At 43.5% G+C, this 23,718-nt stretch overlaps 1 protein-coding gene and 1 long non-coding RNA gene across 4 annotated transcripts in view; one reads left to right on the forward strand and one right to left on the reverse strand.

Annotated features, from left to right (window-relative positions):
• The window catches only part of LOC135311857 (uncharacterized), a 60,538-nt gene that overhangs the window by 3,909 nt on the left and 32,911 nt on the right, over nt 1-23,718 (forward strand). The window contains exons 2-4 of one of the 3 annotated variants that reach the window (XR_010371394.1): nt 13,519-13,609; nt 17,845-17,921; nt 18,425-22,087. The exons of the other annotated variants lie outside the window; for them this stretch is intronic. This is a non-coding gene — a long non-coding RNA (uncharacterized LOC135311857). The remainder of the gene's footprint in view (nt 1-13,518; nt 13,610-17,844; nt 17,922-18,424; nt 22,088-23,718) is intronic. 3 annotated transcript variants of the gene reach the window in all.
• On the reverse strand, nt 182-22,820 carry COLEC10 (collectin subfamily member 10). The gene is made up of 6 exons (XM_064442188.1): nt 22,536-22,820; nt 8,744-8,815; nt 7,224-7,295; nt 4,631-4,684; nt 3,258-3,353; nt 182-1,763 (listed from the first exon to the last, which is right to left on the reverse strand). Exons 1-6 carry the CDS (start codon nt 22,681-22,683, stop codon nt 1,372-1,374), a joined length of 834 nt encoding a protein of 277 aa, XP_064298258.1. The 5' UTR covers nt 22,684-22,820; the 3' UTR covers nt 182-1,371.

Consider the following 23,718-nt stretch of genomic DNA (forward strand, 5'->3'; position numbering starts at 1 on the left):
AACTTTGTAGAATCATAGAATCTCTTGCTCCCCGGTCTGTATGTACAGCCAGGGTTGCCGTGTCCCAGGTGCAAAATCTGGCACTTGCCCTTGCCCTTGTTCAACTTCATACAGTTAGCTTTGCCTTGGTTTAGTCATTAATTCTTTATCATAACCCATTAATGATTCTAAAACCAAAGTGTTTAGCTTAATGAGTTTATTACTGTAGATCCTAAAAAGTGTAGTTCTGCTTAATTTTGGGGAATATCAATTCCCAGGAAGGGAACAATTCAGGATGAGTTATGTCATGCTAAATGAACCTGTTTGCTCAAATACTCTCATAGCATAGTAGGGGTGCAATGAAAAGAAATGTAGTCCAACTGCTTCATTCATGGGTCTGAATAGTTCCCTGGAGGGTGTGTAGCAGCACAGATAATTTACTGCTGGTAGTAACAGGTGGTTTTCTGGAGGAACAAGTGGCAGAGAAGCTGGATTACAAGGGTGGTTCTGAGTCACAGAGTCTCCTAGGATGCTCTTGTGTTGGTCATTGCTCAGAGATGAGCTTGGAGTCAAACTATCAACCAGCTAAATGCTTTGGAGGATTTTCCTGTTGAGGGTGAGGTTGAAGAAGCATGACTTGTCTAGTTGCCTTTGCAGTGCTGTACACAGCAATAGATAGAAGGGAGGCTTGGAGCTGGCCCTCTGTGTTACTAGCTGATGGCGTGTCCAGTTCTTCATATACTCAGAGGAGGACATGTGCAGGCAGTGCTGAGTGACCTGCGGGGTACATTGCTGCACAGTGCCTAGTGCGTATCCGGCAGTGTAATTGCACAGCCAAATGAAGGAGAGTATAACAACTTCTAATCTAAGTTTGAAGCTGGCCCTGCTTTGCATGGAAGATCCAACCAGATGACCTCCAGAGATCCATCCCAACTTAAATTACTGTATGATTCTAAGAAAAGAAGGATTTTTTTTTCACGAGAAACTGCTGTTCTCCTAGCTCTGAAATTACTGAGACTTACTGTGCAGGTCAAAGATGACTGAAATCCAAGTCCATCAGTAATTAATATGCCAGTGAGTTTACTATTTCTGGCATTAGTGAAATCATATTCATCTCTGCGTGCTCTAAATTTGCCCCTAAATTACCCATAGAAATGCCCACCCTGCACTGCACATAGAAATGAAATGAAAGTTCACAACTGGCTGGATGCCCCCTGCAGACCTGTCCTGACTTTATGGTCACTGACATTTTAACAGTAGTTGCTCTTGCTTAACCCAGTGAGGTGAAGGCTGGATTGAGCCCTATCCCTGGTTGTCTGCTCTCCCTGCACTGGATGAATGAAGAGGGGTTATCGAATTTACAGCAGGTGCCAGGCACATTCTGCAGCACTTTTATTTCCTCTTCTTGAGGAATTCACAGACGAAGTAGATGGTAACTTGGCACTCAGAGTCATTCCACTCTCCTGTGCTGAGCATTTCCACACAGTCCTCACGTCCAGCTGGGTCGTGAGGCTCCCCTTCCTTCCAGTTACTGTAGTTCTGCAGTGGGCTGTTGTCTGCATACAGAAACTGTCCTTCTTTTTCCATGTCGTTCAGCCCAATGAAGGCTCGGAAGAGGCCACTGTTGGAGATGTAGTCAGCAATCAGGGCATTGGTTGCCTCATCTTTAGGCATGGCCAGTGTTCCTCCTCTGTCCCTGCAGTGGATCAAGGCTTCTCTGTAATTCTTCTCTTCTTTCACGATGTAATAGAATTTCTCATCTGTCTCCCTGATACCTGCTATAACTTTAAAGGGGAAAAAAAAATAGCTTAATGGCATCTTAACAGATATTGAAGGTGCTTCTGTTCCAATATGGCAATGACATGATTTTTACATTGGAATTAATAAAAGGGAGAGGGGAGAAGTATTCCTGTGACTGAATTTGTGATGAATGATGAGGACATGATCAGAGACTGATGCTACTAACGGGACTGACAAGCACCTTGCACACAATAGGACAAGAACTATTCAGTCCTGATTGGCATGTGCCCTGTGTGACACTTAAGTTTTACTTTATGGATATCTAGTACTGCTCAAATTAAGGCATGATAAATGGTCAAATAGCAATGTCTAACTCTGTTTGCCCCCGTTGCTTTGCATGTTTTTGAATGCAGATTGTGAAAGAGTGCCCTGGTATAGAAACACAAGGGTTTAGCTAGCTTTTCAGGCCCTTTCCACGTAGAGGAAAATCAGTGTGACTGCTAAAATAAGGCATTTTAAATACAGCCTAGTTCAGAGCTGCTCTAGGCTCTAAGTGGCATTGACTAGGAAGGAAACTCTGGCTGCTCAGCAGCTTTAAAAGGCAAACTTCTCAACCAGCATATATCCTAGTGCCAAGGAATTAAGCAGTACCAATGAGCATGCCTGGGCAGCTGGAAGCTGATTGTCCCTGCTGATGGATTGCTGGAATGGTCCTGAGCAGAGCTTTGGCCTGGGGCAACTAACACTCTCGCAAACAATTCAGGAGTTACCCCAGGCACAGTTTAGGAGTTAGAAGAATGACACTCCTGATAACATAGAATTTGGTTTTGTAGGGTTTAATAATACAGATGAGTGCTGTTCTGTGCTGGTTGCCCACAGTGGCAGAGAACAGTCTCAAACACATTTAATTTACTGATACAGACCTAGTTCTAGAAGCAGTGGTGGAGCCTTCTCAAAATCTCTGCTATGCCAGGAAATGCTCTTCCTTCCTTTCAGTGGGGGCCATTTGCATTGTCCACCTGACAGTGCTGCCTGCAAACGTGGCTTCTTAAAACCCATGTCTTTGAGTATTGGTCCCTTGTTACAGGAAAATGATGCTTACACTGAGGGGAGCTCTAAGAGTACTGTGTCTGCAGCCTTCCTGTGCAGCAGAAAGATCAAGAGGTTCCTATTGCTTTTCCTGCCTCTCTGGAGCAGATTGGCTCAAACTTCTCCCTTTCATTGCCTGAGTGGCTGCTGAGGCTGAGCAGACTGACAGTGCAGAGGCAATTAGCAAGCCATGCCTTGTGCTTTTCAAGATTCTTTCTGTTGTGCTGCTGATAATTTCTGTATCGTTTTTGCTTTTAGTCATCTGCTGCTTATATCCTTACAGGTGTAAGACTGTCTCTTTCCTGTATGGTTTTGGAGTGCCTTGCGCAGTGGGACCCTCTCTCTGGGTCAGCTATGGATGCTGCCACAGGGCAGCCATGATAGAAGAATAGCAATGATAAATGTTACAGGAGCCAAATAAAGCACATCAAATACATAAGGAACCTTACCATTCTTTACAAACTTGATGGATGTGTTAAGGCGAGCAACATTGATATTCAGCTGTCCAACAACTCTGCGGTATCTTCCACAGTCACAGACCGTGCCTGATGCAATACAAAGGATAGACAATTTATCTTTTCAGCAGCATTTGTGTGTGTGCATGGAGGGTCATCTGTAGAACACTTCCAAACCTCCTGAAGGCTTGGCCTCTGCTTGTGGACAGCCAGTCTCGCCCTGCCCCGCTGGCCATACTTCTGTTGATCAAAGCACTTAATAATTTGGCTCCGTACATTCCCTTGTTAACTGGCTTAAGAATCCCTATTTTTAAAAACGTGATAGAAGAGTTTGCCATCTTTCCACCCATATAAGTGTGATTTGCACATCCTCTGCCCCTCTCATTAGCGATTCCGTCTAGCTGCAGAGATGTGGCTTGTCATGGTGATCACTACAGCGTTGCATCTGAATGCCAAAGGTCTGCCTCTGTATCTGTAAAGAGCACAAGTCCCCAGCCTTCTAATAGAAACAACAGCATCCATGAAACGGGGAACTGCTGCTTTCTCAGTGAAGGAGTTTTGTGAGTATGCATAGAGGTAGGATTGGCAAAGCTTTGGTAGAAGGACTATGTTAGTGGATTGCTGCATGCAGCTGTGGTACAGCACTAATAGTTGATACCAACTCAAATGATCAATAACTTTCAAGCACTGAAGTCTCAGTTATATTTTTGTTGGTAAACTGAAATTTGGCTTGGCATAGCTTTTGTTTGTTCCTCTGTTATTCTCAGGAAGAAAATAAGTTGCTGATGATTTCCCAGTAAGAAACGAACTGGCATTGCATATGAAATCTCTTAAAAACTAACACAACTGTATGTTCAAGGTGAGAAAACATTCAAGGTTATTAGGACTGAGAAGAACTTTCTGGGTCATAAGATCCAAAATCTCCTCCTGTAAGCAAATGAATTGCATTAATCTGACAACAGATAGTGCTCTATCTAAAATGACTTATTTTTCATCACCATGCTTCTATTAGGAAACAATTAAAGGACTTAATTCCTTTGGCATTCAGAAACTTTCTTCTGGTTTCCCATACAAATCTACTGCTGGCCTGTCTGTGTGTTAGTTTTTATGATATAAAATATTGCCCATTAATTTAGGTAACTCTTCTCCATATTTTGTGTATGTTGGTACATTCATAGGCATCATTCATGTCCCCACCCAAGCCTTCATTTTGCTAAACCAAACTTTGTCAGTCTCTTCCTGTTTGTTCCATCTATTCTCAGGTTTTTCCAAGGGCCTCAAAATTTTATGTAACTCCAGACAAACCAACCCTGAAATCAAAGACCCAGCAGACTTGACCGTTCTGCAGAGAAGGATGTATAGCATACCTGCTTTCCCCTTTTTTCCAGAAACCCCTGATAAGCCTTTGTCTCCTTTGTCACCTGAATAAAGAAGAAAATATATTCTCAGATCTCAGACAGTGTACATGTCAGGGGAGCGTATTTGAAAAACCTCTTTAATGATATATTAACGGTGCGCTTCTGATAGGAAGCCCTGTACTGTACTGGCAGATGTGCCAAGTCAAACAAACCATGATTAATTCTGGTGTATGGAAATAAGGAGAACCCTTTAATAGCTAACTCACTGATAACACAGGCATCTCGTGTGCTGCTGGTTCCTGGTACCACTTACTTTAAATATAAACTGCAAAATTATCCTGAGGGCTGAAAGCACTCAAGAAATCTGTGAGAGGTGAGACCTGGATTCACTCATTGCCTCGCAGGATGGAGCCCTTCCCTGGGTTCAGTAGCTCCATGATGGTATGAAGCACCAGATGAGGCTGATGTGTACTAAGCCACTGAATTCATGTGTGCAACATATTATGTGTGTGGGCAGCAGTTAGCACCTGCATTAAATGAGGTCAGTAAGGACCAGCGTTTCATTTCAGATATAGTTCATGGAAATGTGATTTGTTTTCATCCAACAGCTTTCCTCTTCTTCTGTAAATCATAAAAATGATAGAAATACTTCTCCAAACGTTTTGCTACTATATTAGTGGAGGTGAATATCTTTTTAAAAAATCTCAGCTGTAATTTGCATCAGGAACAGCTGGACTTTATCTGGAATTCATGTCAGCTCTCCTTTTATGAATTAAAACCTTCAGAGGTCAAAACCACTAATGCTTGCTCTGCCTTGTGGATGGCCATGTTTTGATGTGCTTTTTTTCTTTATATGGTTGTGGTTTTTTAAAGAAATTAGGAGTTGGCTGTCGTTTTAATTAGCATTGCTTGACAGCAATTCATGCAAATTCAGCACACTTACAAGGTGAAATTTCAGGGTTGCTTCATTAAGAATTTGAATATTTAATGGCAGATTTAAACAGTGAATTAGTGACCTTTGCTTCTGAAAATGAGGCAAACTAGAAGGAGACAATAAATTGTACATTCAGGTTGAGAGCGAGCTTGATTTAAAGGCTCAGAGCATCAGTTTACTAACAGATAAAGATAAGCAATTTGTGGGATTCTTAAATTCTGGTTTCCTTCAGTGGTTGAAGACATCTTAGGAGATAACAATCTGTGTTTTCAGTTGTCTAGGTACTTCTGAAAATGAGTCCCTCAGGCCAAATTCTTTTGTTCTTCTCTGATACTGAGCTGGCTAGAGGCCATCAAAGGTTTATTAAAACATTGGCTTGAGAAGCTCCCTGGAGAGATTGTTCCATCCACTCATCTGCATACCTCGGTTGATGCTGGTTAGAGACCACAGAGTTGCCCTGGGGATGGTGGAGTCCCTGTTAGCTCTCAAGGCAGGTCTCCTTGTGGCAGAAGTAGTATTCCTCCTTAAGTAGCTCTTTAGGAATATGGGAAAGGAATGCCTGAGCCTCTTCTCAGATGACTAGAGCATAATTTCATTAAATTATTGTCCAGGTAGACTTGGAGTCTACCTTGATTTGCAAGTAGTTGTCATCCCTGGTTACATGAGTGCTTTCTTAAAACTCCTAAAATCCTTTCCTTACCTAGCTGTCCTGTGCACTGCTTGCTCACGAGTCCCACAGCAGTGCAGGTGACAAGGTGTGGCACCCTGAGCAGCAGCAGAATATTGACTTAGGCCTTCAGCATCCAAAGCAGAAGCACAAATTTAGCTTTCTCTTTTAGAGCTGTCCTGGTTTCGGCTGGGATAGATAATTTTCCTTCTAGTAGCTGGTATGGTGCTGTGGTTTGGATTTAGGATGAGAATACAGAGATGTGCTGAGCAGGGCTTACACAGAGTCAAGGCCTTTTCCAGCTTCTCACCCCACCCCACCAGCAAGTGGGCTGGGGGTACAGAAGGAGCTGGGAGGGGACACGGCCAGGACAGCTGACCCCAACTGACCAAAGGGATATCCCACACCATGTGATGTCATGCTCAGCATATAAAGCTGGGGGAAAAGCTGGCCAGGGATCCACTGCTCAGGAACTGTCTGGGCATCAGTCAGAGGGTGGTGAGAAATGGTCTTGTGCATCACTTTTTTTGGGTATATTTTATCATTATTGTTATTTTCTCTTTCTTTCCTGTCCTACTAAATTGTGTTTATCTCAACCCAGGAGTTTTACCTTTTTCTTTCTATTCTCTCCCCATCCCATTGGGAGGGAGTGAATGAACGGCTGTGTGGTGTTTAGCTGCCTGCCGGGTTAAACCACAACAAGAGCGTTCAGAGGATTTACTTCACAAGGGCCAGATTTCTCCCTTCTTCTTTTACCATCAAAAAGGATTGATTTCTTAATTCATAAAGTAAATTATTTTAGCCAAGTAAGTTGGATATATTGCACATGGGAAATAAAATTAATATCTTGGTTAGCTCTTGTCACCAATCTTTATGCATAACTTTATTTGGAGAGTGTTGGTCTCAGCTGTTATTTGATATTACTCCATACCTGGAACTCTCACAGAACACATATTTACCTTGAGGGGAAAAAACAAGAAAATTCCCAGACTAGAACTTACCCTTTCCACCAATTGGACCGATTTTCCCAAGCATTCCCTGGTCACCAATATCCCCCACAAGTCCTTTGTTTCCTAAGATAGGAAATAAAGAGGAAAAGAGTATTGATGGTTTCTGTCATTTCTTCCCCAAGGCACTATTTAAGTCTCTACTTCTACTATTTTTCCTGAGTGTGGCCAGTCAGCATGTGTGGCTAAGTTGAAATGAGTGGAGCCCCAAGGATGGCTGGAGGAGGAATGCGCAGATCTCTGGTACTGTAGAATATAACAGTAGGACATTGCAAGGCACCTTAGGAGAACTGCCTGTTCAAATGCCCAGAAATGTCATGTTTTCTTAAAGAAAATATAAACTAAAACTGCTAGTGAGTATTGTAGTATTGATTTTACTTTACAGATAAACCAGGTCAACAGTTGGTTTTATCTAGGGTTTCTTTTTCTCCACCCCAGACAAAAGCCTTTCCATCTTCCTTGAAGTAAAGCCCTCATGGCTTTGCTGGCTTCTCAAAGCAGAACTGTAAACAGGGAGCTACTAGTTTTGCTCTTACATGCTTTCCCAGCCCTCAGAGCACCAAAATAACAGATGCTTTTAAAATTGATTAATAGTTTGAGTTCTAAAATAGCTGGGTAATGATGACAGCCCAATCTAGGGAATCTCAGTTCTTACACTGAATTTAACATCACTAAGATGCTTCCTAAATGGTTGGTTACCTGATTCCCTTGTATCTTACCTGATCTTCTTTTTAAGGTAAGAAGCAGTGTCATATGAATGCATTTAAAAATTGAAAAGGTTTTTTTATTATAACAAAAATAACAGGGTGATTTTAAAGTGTCTCTAAAGGTAAAAAATTTCCTGATTAGTCTTAAACCACTGTCAAGGGAGAAAGACCATGGATATACATTATCATTAAGCTTTTGAATTATTCAAACAAGGGTGACACCATTACATCTGGTGCCTCTGAATGCTCTGCTCAGCTCACACTGTGGATATGGGATATGTTTAATAGAGGCGAGTCCCGAGACAACTGCAACTCCTTGTTCTCAGTTCAGGTGCTGTTTGATTAGAGGAACTTTGTTGCTCAGTGTATGCCTCCATTTGCTTTTCTGCAAAACAGGGACAGCTGAGAACAAATTTTGTTGAGTGTGCTGATGTACTCTTAGGAAAGAACTCTCAAAATTCAGTTTCAACTAAAATATCATTTCAGTAAGAGAACAGTAATCTTTCTGATTATACATATGATCTGGGTCTTCTGGATCGCACCCATGGCAGCCACTTGGGAGAGCAGCACTGGTTTATTACATGGCTCTTTAAATTTGTTGCCATATATAGCTGTCTTTTGTGTTGGTAGGAATTGCATCAAGCTCTCCAAGTATTGTTAGGTTCACTGATTGATGTCTGACAGGATTGTGAAATCCACTGGTGCAACAGGAGTGAAAGCGTTAAACGTTGCTAATCATATGTGCCAGTACAATTTTGTATAAAGATATTCATATGCCAGTAATAGCCAACAAACTGTCATAAATACCTTTTGGTCCTTTTGGTCCAACCTTTCCTTGTTTGCCCAGTTCTCCTCTATCTCCTTTTTCACCTTCATCCCCTTCCAAAAAAAGAAACCAGAAAATAAAGCATCATGGTACATTTCTCTCAGTGCAGGAAGTGCAACTATACCTCATCAGAATGTAAAGTTCACAGGGTTTTTTCTCTAGTAATTTCTTTTTGTTTCACATTGAAGGCACAGTAGCCATGGGATAAATTTGCAGAGAAATGCTGGTGAATCTGACCATCATTACTCTTTGCTGGATAAAAAACTGGCTGTATGGTGAGGCCCAGAGAAAGAGTGCTGGTGAATGGGGTTAAACCCAGTTGGCGGCCGGTCACAAGTGGTGTCCCCCAGGGCTCAGTGTTGGGGCCAGTTCTGTTTAATATCTTTATCAATGATCTGGATGAGCAGATTGAGTGCACCCTCAGTGAGTCTGCAGATGACACCAAGTTGGGTGGCAGTGTCGATCTGCTTGAGGGTAGGAAAGCTCTACAGAGGGATCGGGACAGGCTGGATCGATGGGCTGAGGCCAATTGTATGAGGTTCAAAAAGGCCAAGTGCCGGGTCCTGCACTTTGGTCACAACAACCCCATGCAACGCTACAGGCTTGTGGAAGAGTGGCTGGAGAGCTGCCTGGAGGAAAAGGACCTGCGGGTGTTGGCTGACAGCTGGCTGAACATGAGCCAGCAGTGTGCCCAGGTGGCCAAGAAGGCTAACAGCATCCTGGCTGATGTCAGGAATAGTGTGGCCAGCAGGAGCAGGGCAGTGATCGTGCCCCTGTACTCGGCACTGGTGAGGCCCCACCTTGAATACTGTGTTCAGTGTTGTGCCCCTCACTACAAGAAGGACATTGAGGTGCTGGAGCGTTTCCAGAGAAGGACAACAAAGCTGGTGAAGGGTCTGGAGAGCCGGTCTTATGAGGAGTGGCTGAGGGAACTGGGGTTGTTTAGGCTGGAGAAGAGGAGGCTGAGGGGAGACCTTATCGCTCTCTACAGCTACTTGAAAGGAGGCTGTAGTGAGGTGGGTGTTGGTCTCTTCTCCCAAGTAACAAGGGATAGGACAAGAGGAAGTGGCCTCGAATTGTGCCAGGGGAGGTTTAGATTGGATACTAGGAAAAATTCTTTCACCAAAGGGGTTATCAAGCATTGGGACAGGCTACCCAGGGAAGTGGTTGAGTCACCATCCCTGGAGGTATGTAAAAGACATGTGTATATGGCACTTAGGGACCTGGTTTGGTCGTGGACTTGGCAGTGCTTGTTTAACAATTGGACTCAATGACCTCAAAGGTCTTTTCCAATGTAAACAATTCTATGATTAGGAAAAGCTATAAACTTTCCCTTTTGGTGAGGCTATTCCAACATGGGAATTATACAACACCAATTTCTAGTCCTACCCTTTAATCCCTATTAGCTATAAAGCAGATAAATAAGCCAGTCTTTCTCTGTTGGGGAACCTGTACGCCCATGGAAGAACTGCCAGGGGAGGAGGCAATAGGAATTTATTAATTGTTCCTAGTCACTCTGTTCATAGTGACTCTCTGTTCAAGGTATGCAGATGCTTTTAGAATGTGAATGGGAGGAACCTAAATATGTTGAAATAGATCTTAACATAGACCTTAGTACTTAATGTGTCAGAAGTCTTTGGTTTTTGACAAGGGATATTTATATGTTGATGTAATAAACATGTTTTGCAATTACTCCAGTGCTTTATTTTGAAATGTCATGTACAGAGTATCTTTAAGAGGTAAAATCATTGCATTTATTACAGTAATGCAGTAATTTCTCCAGATGACATCAAGACCCCATTACACAGGTTCCTGTATAGTTTTGTGTAAGTACTCTTACTATTGTAAGAGACAGTCTCTCACTGAGCAGCTTACAGTGTAAGGGAGCAAGATAGCAACTAGTAGGAAAGAAATGTTATCTCCTTCCTTAGGTAGCATACAATTTCACTTCACATTATGCAGGAAATTGGAGGCACAACTGGAGCTGATTTGCTGATTTTCTTATCTTCTACTACTTAGTTTTGAGCCAAATGCCAAGAACATTTTTTACTCTTTTTTACTCTTTTTTGTTTTTGTTTTTTTTTTTAGACAAGTGCTGAGGTGGGACAGCCCCTGTACCCCTTCGCACCAAACAACCAGCACTACATACAGGCAGCCTTCCAAAGCCTCTCCCCCTGTCCCCTATCCTTGTCTGCAGTAAGCCGTGCCGCGTCGTGGGAAGCAGTGCCACAGTCTCTTAGCCAAGCCAAGATCTCACATGTGGGTGGCAGCCAGTTGTGTCTGTGCCTGCAGCCCAGAAGGGGAGAAGAGGCTGCAGTTCAGCATACGGAGTACTCAAAGGAGGGAAGTTTGTCTGGGTGTCAGCAAAAGAGAAGTGAGGACGGAACAGCATTACGTGACAAGACCAATAACCTGTCTCAGTGAGGTTGGTGCCTCCAGCCCTGGCAGAAGATGTTCAGGGAACTGGATGTGCCGAGGGTGACTATGACCCAGGCAGCCACTTCCAGCCTCCCATGAGCAGTGGTTTAAAGGGCTTGCCTGAGCCAAGCGCTGCATCCAGACCACTCGTGGACAGCCACTAGTGATTCTTCCCTGCACAGATTAGTCTTGTGCCTTTTAAACCCATTTATATTTTTTTCCCCTATAACATCCTGTGTCAAGGAGGTCAATGATTTAATTATGTGCTGAGGGAGAAACTAGTTTCCTGTGGTTGCTTTCAGACTGATCATTTCATTGCAACTCATTTTCTGAAAAATACTGCCCACTCATTTCTGATTTACCTTCTCCTACTTCTGTAGCCACAGGTAACATATCGTGAGGCTGTTCTGTGTGGTGATGACAAATGAGAAGTGGTGGATATTAATTGCAGCATCTAAAATGTAGTATTAGCTGTTTGACTCCTTTCCATGTCAGTTACGTGGACCGGGCTGAGTCTGTCCCTGTATGCCAAGAAAACTTCAGGGTTGGGACCCCCTTGTGGAAGGCAGATTTACCCTGTTGGTTGGGATGCCCTTGGGGGAGGGGGTGGTCAGTGGTCCAAGCTGAGGAAGATAAAGAGCTGAACTTCAGTTGGTGTTGGAGGGAGGAAGCATTTGCTAGGGGGGACGGACAAGGAGGAAACATGATGTGGTGTGTGTGCTGGCTCACTCACATGCTTTGTTTGTTTTTGATACCAGCTGCACCAGTACAAAGTAGGAAGGGAAAAGGCTATAAGCAGTCAGCAACAGAAATTTTAAACATCTCTGTTTTCACTGGTCCTTAAAAATACTGGAAAAGTCAGTATATGTTTCCAAAAGCCAAGCTCCTTAAATATCCAGCTGAAGCTGTGGGTCTGAGCCTGGAGCTGATGGAAGGATGCCTGCTTGTACTGCATTCTTGTCTACTGATCATCAAACAGCAGAGCCAGAGAATGTATGGTTTAATTTCTCTGTTGACCTCAGTGCTAACACCATTTGCAACTGAGAAACCAAGGAATTGTCCTTTCCAAACCCATCTACGAACCCCTTGAGAAAAGTGTAAAAGTCACTTCTCAGTAGTTCAGAAATTCAGAAAAGATTCCCAGAGGCTGACAAAGGGCTTGTGAAATGAAATTCTGGGAGAAGGTTAAAAGCTGATCTGATCTTGGTCTGCAAAGCCATACAGGGGAAGAAATGTGTGATAATAGAAAGGAAGCAGGGTGTGATTCAAAGGCTGGAAAAGCTGGATGAGTCCTGACTAGGAATGCCACATGGGGATATTTAACAAATGGATTGCACTCTCCAGCAGGGGAGGAAGATGTAGGAGGCTTTTCATGTCCAGCCTTTCCTCATGCAATGAATTCCTTTGTGTAAGATATGCTGTAACTCTGGGTCTGGTGTAGAAACTGCTGAGGGAGTTTCTTTGGCCTGTGTCACACAGCAGAGAAAACTAGATTCCTGCTGACCTTCCAAACCAGGGCTTGTCACCCTGGCAGTCCTCATTACTCCTCTCAGGCCAGCCACACTCCCTGTGGTTTGCAGACTTCTCTGTTGAGTTAAAGCTCTAGAGAGCCTGTTGTTTGCTGCAGAAATAAGACTTCAGCGCAAGAAAGGTGCTTTTTTTTTTTTTTTTTTTTTTTTGTAGGAAACGTTGCTTAGACAGTTAATCTTAGAAATAGAGCCCAGGAAAGAAAGTCAATATACCAGTGGAACCACTGTGATTACCTTCTGAAGGTGTTGTCTTCCAATCTCAGTTTCAACATTTTGAGGCACTAAAAGCTGCGATGTTTTTCTCTGAGAGACTTTGGAGCAAGCTTTTCACACATGGGGCTGCTGGAGATGAAGCTAAGTTGCCCTGTATGGGCCATCAGACTGAGAGCCGACAGATGAAAGGGATAAAAGGTGTGGGAAAGATTTTTCTGGGGATTTTGAGACATTAGGGAGTGTCTCAACTTTTATTGCTAACACCTCATGTAGTTCCAAGTTTTGTTCAAGCCCTCTAAAAGCCTAAGGGAGAGGGAAGTAAGGTCTATCACCTGCTTCATCTTGGCATAAAGCAGCCTACCACGCTCTGCCTTAGTTTCCCTACCTAGGAAAATGGGAAGAATAATAATTTGCCTATCTGTAAGGGAGAGAAATCCTGCTTTGCTCCCCATATTGCATCTGAGAATGGGTAGGCCATTATAAAGCAAGGGTAGAAGCAAACAGTATTAGTTAGTTAAACTGTTAATTTAAGATTGGATTAAGCTCAGTGCGTGATAATATGGTGTTATAATTATAAATGCATTGTGTCCCTTTAGCTGTTGTGTACAGGGATCTCAAATTTCGGCAAGACACATGAACTCTTGGGTTATGCTCCCCCCTTGTGGTCTCACTATGATTTGCAGCCAGGTAGGAGGGATTGCGAGAGGTTGGTTGACTTAGTTTTGGGCAGGGATTGAGTTGGCTGGTCTTTAATTTGTAATAGGTATCCCTCCCTTTCCTCTGGGACTTAATGTGGACAGGTCATCCCACTGTATTAGCCGCTTTTTTGTAATCTGCCAGAAAAAAAGTTTAAATCCTGAAAGTACTCTGGGCTGAGTTTTTTAATTTTGTACTACTGTGCTTTGTGCAACATGAATTTTACAGGAAAAAAAACCCTCTAATCTCTTGTATGCTTGTAGTCTATACCTAAAGGTTAACCTCCTCTTTGTGCTGCTTTACACTTGGGGGAGTGTCAAATTAAGTTTTATCCTAATTAGCAGGTTTTCACCTTAAAACTGTTGTTGCAAGGATGTCAGATAATACACTGCACTTACATTTGAAGCATGGGTGAAGCACTTGGAGCCAGTAGCTGAAGCAAGACTATTTCTCAACCTTGTTAGTATTCCCTCAAGCTGATTCACTTCTTCTGTGTCACAGATTTAAAATACTAGACTATTAAAGTGAACACATGGAACAATAAATTACCAGACTCTTCCATTTTGGGACTGTGCAAGACAGAAGGAGAGCAGAAGCCATAAGCAGTATATAACTTTTGTGCCCATTAGAAAATTTTAATTGTAATTGAGAGGGAACCCCAGTCCTCCCTTCTACAATCAAGCTCAGGAAAATGCTGAAGGTCTAATAATCAGTAGGATTTTCAGGCAGTTGAAAGGGGCTCTGCCTTTTTAGGAGTTTCACTAAATAATGCAATGTTGAGAGGTTACATTTGGTAAGAATTTAACTAGTAAGAATTCACTGACCTTCAAGTGACTTAGATTTCGCTGCTGAATCTTCTGTAGGCAATTTATCTGGTTTGTATGCACAAATGGAAGAAGTTTTCAGGTTAAATTGTTCATATATGTTTAGTGACTCTCCAAGTATTGTGATCAAGGGCCGACCCTGGTTCTTGGAGAATCAGGGTGTAATCCCTGGGGATTATGGAGCCCACACTTATCTATAGAGGCAGCCCTGCATCAGGGTGAGAGGATGTCTGCAGCATGCCTAAAGGCTAAAGCTGGGATGAGACTCCTAGCTGGGCTTATGCATGTGTTTCTCTGGGAGCACGCAGTGTCCAGCCTTTTCACTCAGAGCTCTGCTGAGAGGCTTCTGGGTCCATGCACGGTTTTACTGAGACACTTTACCAGGTGTGCTGGCAAGTCATGGCCTCAGGTCAGCTCCAGTTCCTGTCTCCTGACCAAAAATACTGCACAAGTGTAAATGCTCTCTAAGCCTCTTCTTTGCAGTGAATCAAATAAATTGTTTCCTCTGAAGCAAAAGAAGGGCAAAGACCCTTGACTGCAGTGACCCCCTCCCAACAGGCAGTACGGGTGACACTGTCCCAAGTTTAGCTCCCTGTACTCTGAACTTTAGCACTACCCCCACAGGCTTAGCACACACCACAGCCCCAAATACTTTCCTCCACACTCCAGGGTGTACCCACCCTTTCAAATGATAGAAATACCACTTATGCTGGGCTTACAGCACAGTGTCCTCCTACATCAGACACTCTGAACTGAAAAAAGCCTGCCACCAGCCAAAAAGTCCTTGAGAAGCCCTGGGGGCATGACTGATTTGCTGTGAGGGGAGGAAGGATGGTTAATCTTTATTAGGATGCACATGGGTGCTTTGCACGGCTTGCCTTGGATGCATTTAGTATTCCTAGGTATAGCCAATGTCTCACCATGAAGGCTTTGTATGGAATCTGTTATGCAGTTTTACCCGCTGATCATGCATGATGCAGTTCTGCTGAGCTCCATGTCTCATGCTTTTAGTTCCACCTAAGGTGGCGCAGGGACCTTCCCCACCTCCACAGAGTGTGAAGAGTACAGGCGATTCTGCCTGTCCTGGGTCTTAAACTAAAGGGATAAGGACATGTGCATAATTCTGAAGCTTTGAGGCTCCTCCCGGAGCAACTGAATGCCTTGCCCTCCTGGAAGAGCCTTGGACATAGCCACAGGATTAGCTTTGCAGCCTATGGACACTAAGTGACCCTCAGCACCGTGAACCTTTGCAGCACTTGTGCATGCACAGTCGCTGTTGAGAGGTTTTGTCACCAGAGGGAGTCACAGGTTCCAAGAAATAAGAAAATATGGCCCAATTTGTCTTTCTAGTGTATTAGCACATCATAGCTGTGTCATTTGAAAACCTCAAGATTTCCTCTAATTTCACTTTCAGTGTCTTTTAGATCCTTAACAAATCTTCTGTAGCAGTGGGGATTCTTGCTTTCAAGCTATAAATGGCTAGTGAGGACAGGATTTCTTGACATCTGCTTATCTGATAGAATGTCACTTTCCCTGTGCTTCCTCCTCTCTTCAGACCCCAGCAGAGACCTGCACACCTCCCTCCCCTTTGCCTGATGTTGAGCACTCTTTTGACCCTGTGTTGAAGGAATTCAACTCACTAAACAGGAATATCAATAAGGCAAATAATAGACATTTTTAATGAGTGAGCTGAATCAGCTCAGTGAAAAGCCTGATGAGTAAACAGCCGAGCCAGCACAAGGTGAAGGTAGGACCACATGGTCAGACTGACAGGCCTGTAGTTCCCTGGATCCTCCTTCCAGCCCTTCTTGTAGATGGATGTCACATTTACTATCATCTAGTCAACTGGGACCTCCCCAGTTAGCCAGGACTGCTGATAAAGGATTGAAAGTGGCTTGGGTCCCTCAGTACCCTTGGGTGGATCCCACCCAGCCCCATAGACTTGTGCCTGTCTAAGTGGTGTAGCAGGTCACTAATCGTTTCCCCTTGGATTATGGGGGCTTCATTCTGCTCCCTGTCTTCCAGTTCAGCGGGCTGGGTACATGGAGAATCACTGGCCTTACTGGTAAAGATTGAGGCAAAGAAGGCATTAAGTACCTCAGCCTTTTCCTCATCCTTTGTCACTATGTTTCCTCCACATCCGATAAAGGAGGGAGATTGTCCTTAGCCCTCCTTTTGTTGCTAATGGATTTATAGAAACATTTTAAATTGTCTTTTATGGCAGTAGCCAGCTTAAATTCTAGCTGGGCTTTGGCCCTTCTAATTTGCTCGCTGCGTAGCCTCATGACACCTTTGTAGTCCTCCTGAGTTGCGTGCCCATTCTTCCAAAGGTCATAAACTCTGCTTTTTTTTCCTGAGTTCCAGCCGAAGGTCTCTGTTCAGCCAGGCAAGTCTTCTTCCCCACCAGCTTGTCTTGCAGCGCAGGGGGATGGCCTCTTCTTGCACCTTTAAGATTTCCTTCCTGAAGAATGTCCAGCCTTCCTGGACTCCTTTGCCCTTCAGGACTGCCTCCCAAGGGACTCTGCCAACTGGGCTCCTGAACAGGCCAAAGTCTGCCCTCTGGAAACCTGAGGAAGCAGTTCTGCTGAGCCCCCTTCTTACTTCTCTGAGAATTGAACACTCTATCATTTTGTGATCACTATGTCCAAGATGGCCTCCAGCCATCACATCACCCACAAGTGTTTCTCCGCTCATAAACAACAGGTCCAGCACGGTGTCCTCCTGAGCTGGCTCGCTCAGCAGCTGTGTCAGGAAGTTATCTTCCACACACCCCAGGAGCCTACTAGACTGTTTCCTCTCCGCTGTATTGTATTTCCAGCAGATATCTGGTAGATTGAAGTCCCCCACAAGAACAAGGGCTAGCCATTATGAGACTTCTCCTAGTTGCTTATAGGATATTTCGTCTGCCTTTTCATCCTGGGTGGGTGGTCTATAACAGACTCCCACGATAATATCTGCCTTGTTGGCCTTCCCCCCGATCCTTACCCATAAACACTCAATCCTACGTCATCATCATTAAACTCTAGATGATCAAAACGCTCCCTAACAAACAGAGCTACCCCATCGCCTCTCCAGCCTTGCCTATCCCTTCTGAAGAGTCCATAGCCATCCATTGCAGCACTCCAGTTGTGAGAGCCATCCCACCATGTTTCCATGATGGCAATGATATCCCAGTTTTCCTGCTGCACAATGGCTTCCAGCTCCTTTTGTTTGTTGCCTATGCTGTGCACATTGGTGTAGAGGCACTTCAGTTGGGCTATCGATTCTGCTACCTTTTTTTGGGGAAAAGCCCTAATTCCTTTGTGCATGACTGGGAAATAATTTTTTTTTTAAAGTAACAGAAATAATTTAAATTATTCCTGATTCTTTTTTCACTTGGTCTGCCCAATTTAATTTTCACAGCCTGTTTCCCTGCCATTCTGACATGATCTCAGACCTATGGATTACAGTGGCTTCAGTGAGGAATCAAACGGACATTGGTGAGAAATACAGACCCAGTATCTTTTTAATTTACGTATCTTAAGTCCCCAGATACACGGATTGTAGCTCAGTCTGATAAACTTCAGAAACTTACCGTACGCTAAAGTGAGGAAGTCTGAAAGACATGAAAAATAGAATTATGTGTTGAAATTAAAGGGCTCTTCAGATCAAACATGAGGCGCTAAGAGAGAAGTTTACTTATAGGTTTGAACAGCCTATAGGATGTAGTAAGGCATTTTATATTTTCAGAAGGAAATGTGGATAGCAGCATATCTGGTTTCTGAGAGAGTTTGAGATTTTCCAGGAGTGGAATTTGGTAAGCGCAATGAAAGCTGAGAGATGGACAGCTAAACTGGAGACCACAATAAATAATATTTTGAGGCGCCAGCCAATGTCATAGAGTTTATAAGCATAATTTGTCAGAAATAATAATAAGGAAATGCTTTACATCTAAATTGCTGTGGGAAACTCCCGGTATTCTTCAGATCTCTTCTCTTTCCAGTTTCTCAACCTGGATCTAATTCAAGACCTTTGAAGTTCCTGTGTCTGGATTTCAAAGAAAATGAGCTGAGACCTGGGACAGCTAGCAACATCTAAAGCCAGTCTTCTGAAACACTGAGCTCCCATGAATCCATGTGAAATCAGCTGCCGCAGAGCCAGCCCCCACCGGAGTCTCGTGCTTTTAATGGGAGTTTGGTAGTCAAGAGTTCTGGGCCCTCTGCTTATTTCTGCCCTCATGTTGTTGCTTATTGATTTACCCAGACCAGGTCAGATCCCACCTCATCTATGTCAACAGCCCACTTCCTTTGCAGATTAGACAAAAATGAGCTTGCAGTTTCCACGCAAAAACAGGCTAGAAGAAAGGACAGAGCCAGGACACCAGTTGAAGGCAGAGCCCAGGAGAGCAGACGTGGTGTTCCTGTTGCTGCCACAGCATGGACCAACAGCTGGTGCTTCTGCTCTCACCGCACTAGCTGCTGCCTCCCCACAGACCCAGTTCCTCTCTCAGCAGCAGCAACAAGCCAGCCTGCTTCCAGGCTTGGAAGGGTGGAAAGTAGACGACAGAGCCATGACTAATTTTGCTAGGCCAAGCACTTGGCTGCTCTGGGAAATTAGCTGTTTTGTTTATGATAGATCTCATTCTGTTTGTACCCAAGAAGTCAATGGAGTACTTCAGAACTTGGCCTTTTTTGCCCTAGTTACTCAGCTCTGGTTCAGCGTTACCTAATGTAAATTTTCAGAGGTCCTGTGCCAAAGCAGTCAAGCTAAGACCAAGTTGTTCCTAAACATCTCAGGTCAAACACCAAAAATCATGAGTTATGAATATTGAAAATCTGTTTTGGTCCAAAGCACATATTTTTTTTCTTTCCTAGGGTATTTCAGTAAGGCTTCTAGAAAATGCCTCACACTTCTATCTTTAACTGCTGTATAAGCCAGCTTGCTGTGTACCTCAAAAGCTTTTGCAGGAAGGCAGAACAAGACACCAGGACTTGTGTGCTAGGACTATGTCATTAAAAAGAATCCCCTGTTTTTGAGAAGAGGCCTGAGCGTTGCCTGGAAAAGGAAACTGGGAGAGGAGCGTCAGCTTTTCCTTTTCTTTTACTCTTTTTTTTCTCTTTTTCTGGAGTGCCTATTTAGAAAATTTCTTTGTATAATTCTTTACAAACAGACTTCAACTTTCATTTGCTTGCACCAGTGATGGAGAAGCAACAGAGGGAGGGGATTGCAAGGCACCTGGTTTGCATCACACAGAACCACCAGAGGTCAGGCTTAAACTCCTGTTCGTGCTGAGCAGTTTAATTCGGACTGACTTCTATCATTGCCACAGAAAGTGCAAAAGGCTTACAGGACGTTTACTGCATTCCTTCTGTTCCTGGGAGACTGCATCCTTCCAGAGTATTTTCCAGCTCTCTGTGCTATACATAAAGGCCTCTGTTCTTGCCTTATGCTTTTTGGTAGCTGGTGGGACTGTCACAAATGGTTTAAAGACTTTCCTGATAATCAGCCTGGAATTACCCTTTCTTTTCATCCCATCACTCATATCATACTTCTCTTGTGACATCTTAGGTATGAGCATAACAAAGAGTATATTTTTGAAGGGGAAGAATTTGACTTGCACAAATTAACTTGGACAAGTTACATGTGACTTGTACAAGAAGCAGCCAATTTTTTCAACATTAATGACCCTTTCTGAACATGTGGTTTGCAGGGCAAGCATGCAGAGATGTCAGGTGCTTGCTCCTGTAGCAACTGTGAATGCCTATATGATGAAGTGAGCAGTGCAGCCTCCAACAATGCAAGAAGTTCTGAGCCTCTCCAGACTATCTCGCTTCTCCCTCAGCTTTCTCCTCTCCATTGTGCTGTGTGATGGGAACAGCAGTATTGCTGTGACTAGCACCAGGGGCATCCCACTTGTAGCCCACAGACTGGATCTAGCCTACAGGCAATTTGTGCCTTGCACTGGGATAGGTGAGGTGAGACCGCGTAGGAAGTCTTACAGCTATTGAATACTTTTTAATTCTTTGCACTTCTCCGTGCTTTGGCCGACACTCCCACGTTCATATGGAAGGAGGAAGTTGCCACACCAGGAATTTGGCCTGCGGTTCTAGAGAAAGCTGGCCAACATACTGTGTGAGTTCAGCACCTCCGCCTCATGGGAGCACCAGAGTGTTAGATCATAGCTGAAGATGCTGAGCAGATGGGGGTGAAACTTGTGCAGGGTGGATCAAACCCCATTTTGGGGAGAATGGCGGACAAAGGGGCACAACAGATGTAGCACAGAAAATAAAATGTACAGCAACAAAATTCAGAGGCCTGTCCATTGTCAGGGTTAAAGTTTGAGCAGGAAAATGTTGCCCGTGGCGGTGGTGTGGTTGTAGGCTAGAGATCATGTGCTCTGAGTCTGAGGCATAAGATGGATAGAGGAAAACTGGCAGCAGGTCGTACTTTCTTCTGCCATATTAGGTCAGTGTGCTTCATCCTTGACTACAAGGGATGCCTGAGAAGTAACAGGGTAGTTCACACAATCAGCCTGCTCAGTCTTTAGTTGTGCAGCTGACTGGCAGTCAAAACAACCAGTGCCATTGTGACTGTCCTGCATGAGCTCAGATCTGGTAGGAACTGAAATCAGTCTACAGGATCAAACCACATAGACTGCAAAATGAGTTTGATGACCTGCGGTGGATGTGAACCAGTAATCTGGAGGTGATTTACTTGATACTCCTTTTACCAATTCTGGATCTTGGGCAGGGTAATCTAATTTTAAAGTAGCAGTGAGGACTGTGCCAACACACTGTTTGGTTCCTCTTGTGTCTTGGTGTCAGGCAGGAGGCAGTAGCACTGGTAATGACTAAATCCTGACTTTCTCAGTATTATGCTTGCAAAGAACCATGATATCTAACCTTTAAATGCTCCTTATACAAGCTAGACCACAGAAACCAGCTGGAGTCCCAGCTAGTCACATGTTGTCACCAGACCACCTCATTAGCCTTGTGACTTGTTAAACACAATTCGTCAATCTTTGTTCTCCAGCCTGACATTATTCAGATACTAACTAAACAAACTCCCACTAGCATCCTTGGGGATCATTACATCTCTCTGCATTTATGCTGTGGCAGCAAAAGTTTAGGCTTAGATTGTAATCACAAAGAAATTAACTTGCTGATTAAGCATGGTCCTTTAAACAACATGCATTTGAATAATCCATCATAAAAACAAATGCATCTGTAACAGTGCTTTTGACTTGGTAAATTTTTTTCTGCCTAAAATTTAAATCAGTTGCATTTTTTTCTCTCAGTCTGTAGCCCATAGAAAAATACAATGATTACTAAAAAAGAAAGCAATAGTTCAAACTGCAATAGCTATGGTGTGGAATATATATTTTTAGCTCTGTCACCGCACGATAGATTTGTACATCCTAGACCTAATTTTTGGCTGAGATACTCTCCAGGCAATTCCACTGACGTTAGTTGTGTTACACAAAAAAGTATGTTAACGCAGAAAATTTGGTTTTGGTTTCAGATATTTCCAAAGTGTTTCGAAGATAAAAGAACTGCGCATGCCAGAGCTGATCTAGTTCTTCTTGAAATCTGTAGTGAAGGTCCTGTTTAATTCAACAGGAGCTGCTGGATCAGGTCTGATGAATGCAGCAGAGCTGTGTTTACAAGTAAGCATTTGGAAATAGTCACAGTTCAGTCATTTTAAATATTGCATATCTCTCCTTAACTATAGGTGCAAAGTGAACCATTAACAGTTGACAATAGGTGCCTACTTTCAGACGAAGTCACGCAATTTATGGCTGCTCACTGTACTGGTTGTGTGATGAATACAAGAAGTAAGAGAAGATTTATGTGGCTGCAAAAAGATGCAAAAGGACACCTCTAACTTGTATGAGGCTATGTGGCACTGTTCCTGAAACTAAAGAAAAGCCAATTCAAATCTCCTTGCTTCAGCACTCTCCCCCATCACAGTTCCACTTTTCTAGATGTTTGTACAGTCTGCAGTAATTCACAGCTTGCATCCCCAGCCCATGCCACAAGCCCTCCATGTCTCTGTTTTTAAAAAGCAGCCTTTATCAGTACTGGTCTCAGCATTAGCAACCTGATATTCCTCACCTTTTGGTCCAGGTAAAATTGTGTGTGTCGAGCAGACATCTGTTGTAGGTCGATTGTCAACATCAAAACCAAAAATCTGAACTTGGAAGATAAAAAGCACTACTAGGGTCCCGTATTTCCTTAGCTGTTGTTCCTTCTTGCTGCTCATCCTTACAGCTTCTCAGGAAATGCCTTTCGTTGCTACAGTCTTAACAAATGCAGCTGATTCAAAAATAAATGCCCCAGTAACTGAAGCAGAGCAAAGATTGGGAGCTACATGCAAGAACAGCTAAATAAAATGAAGAAAGGAGTTTGACGATGCTGTAGTTATTTCTGTCCTGCACATTATCCAGGATATTTATTTAACACTGACAGCTGTTTATTCCAATTTATCTCTTATCTGTGAGATGTTTAGCTGCTTTTGCCATGGAAAATTTCTCCAATATATGGGGATATATCTTTTGTCTTTTTTTTTTTTCCCTTTCAACACTGACTCTTCATGCCCAGTTTTTCACTTACTCAAGAGACGTAAGGCTTTAGTATTGTATCCAAGTGAGTACTAATTAGTTACAGGATACTTGTGGCTGGTTTTGTGCTGGAAGAGTAATGCAGGCTCCATGTAATATGTAGAGAGACTTTTCTACAAAAGCTTTCCTCCAAGGGGACTGTTAGTGACAACAGACAAGCTGCCAGCCTGCTGTGGGTGGAAGTCTATTTCACACCTTTTAAGTGCCATGTACCTGTAGCCCCCAGAGTAGCAAATGAAAAATTGATGCTACCAATGGGTGTTTGAGCCAGAAACCCCAAAATTATGGTTTTATCCTTACAGAACGCTCCACAATGGTTGCTCCAAGCCCAGATTATGTTGGTAGGCACAGTACAGAAGGAAAAACTTCAGAATTGAAGCCACAGAGTAGGATGAGCTTGAATGACTGTGGTACCTCCTCCCATACCACCTTTCTCCTCTACTTGCTAACTGAGAGATACCATACGGGAGGATAATGGTATAGTGTAGGTCCCAGCAGAATGTCACGTTTGTGTTATCCAGGAAGCTGCTGCTCATTCAAATCCACATGAAGTAGCTGTCAGATTTTCAGCTGGGTGTTGGGATTGTCAAACCAGGTGTAGGAGGTGTCCAGGATGGGGGAGCAGATAGCATGCAAAACCACTATATATCCTCTTGGATGGAGCTGTGACAGATATC

Source organism: Phalacrocorax carbo, chromosome 2 (assembly GCF_963921805.1).
Source record: "Phalacrocorax carbo chromosome 2, bPhaCar2.1, whole genome shotgun sequence".
NCBI lineage: Eukaryota > Metazoa > Chordata > Aves > Suliformes > Phalacrocoracidae > Phalacrocorax > Phalacrocorax carbo.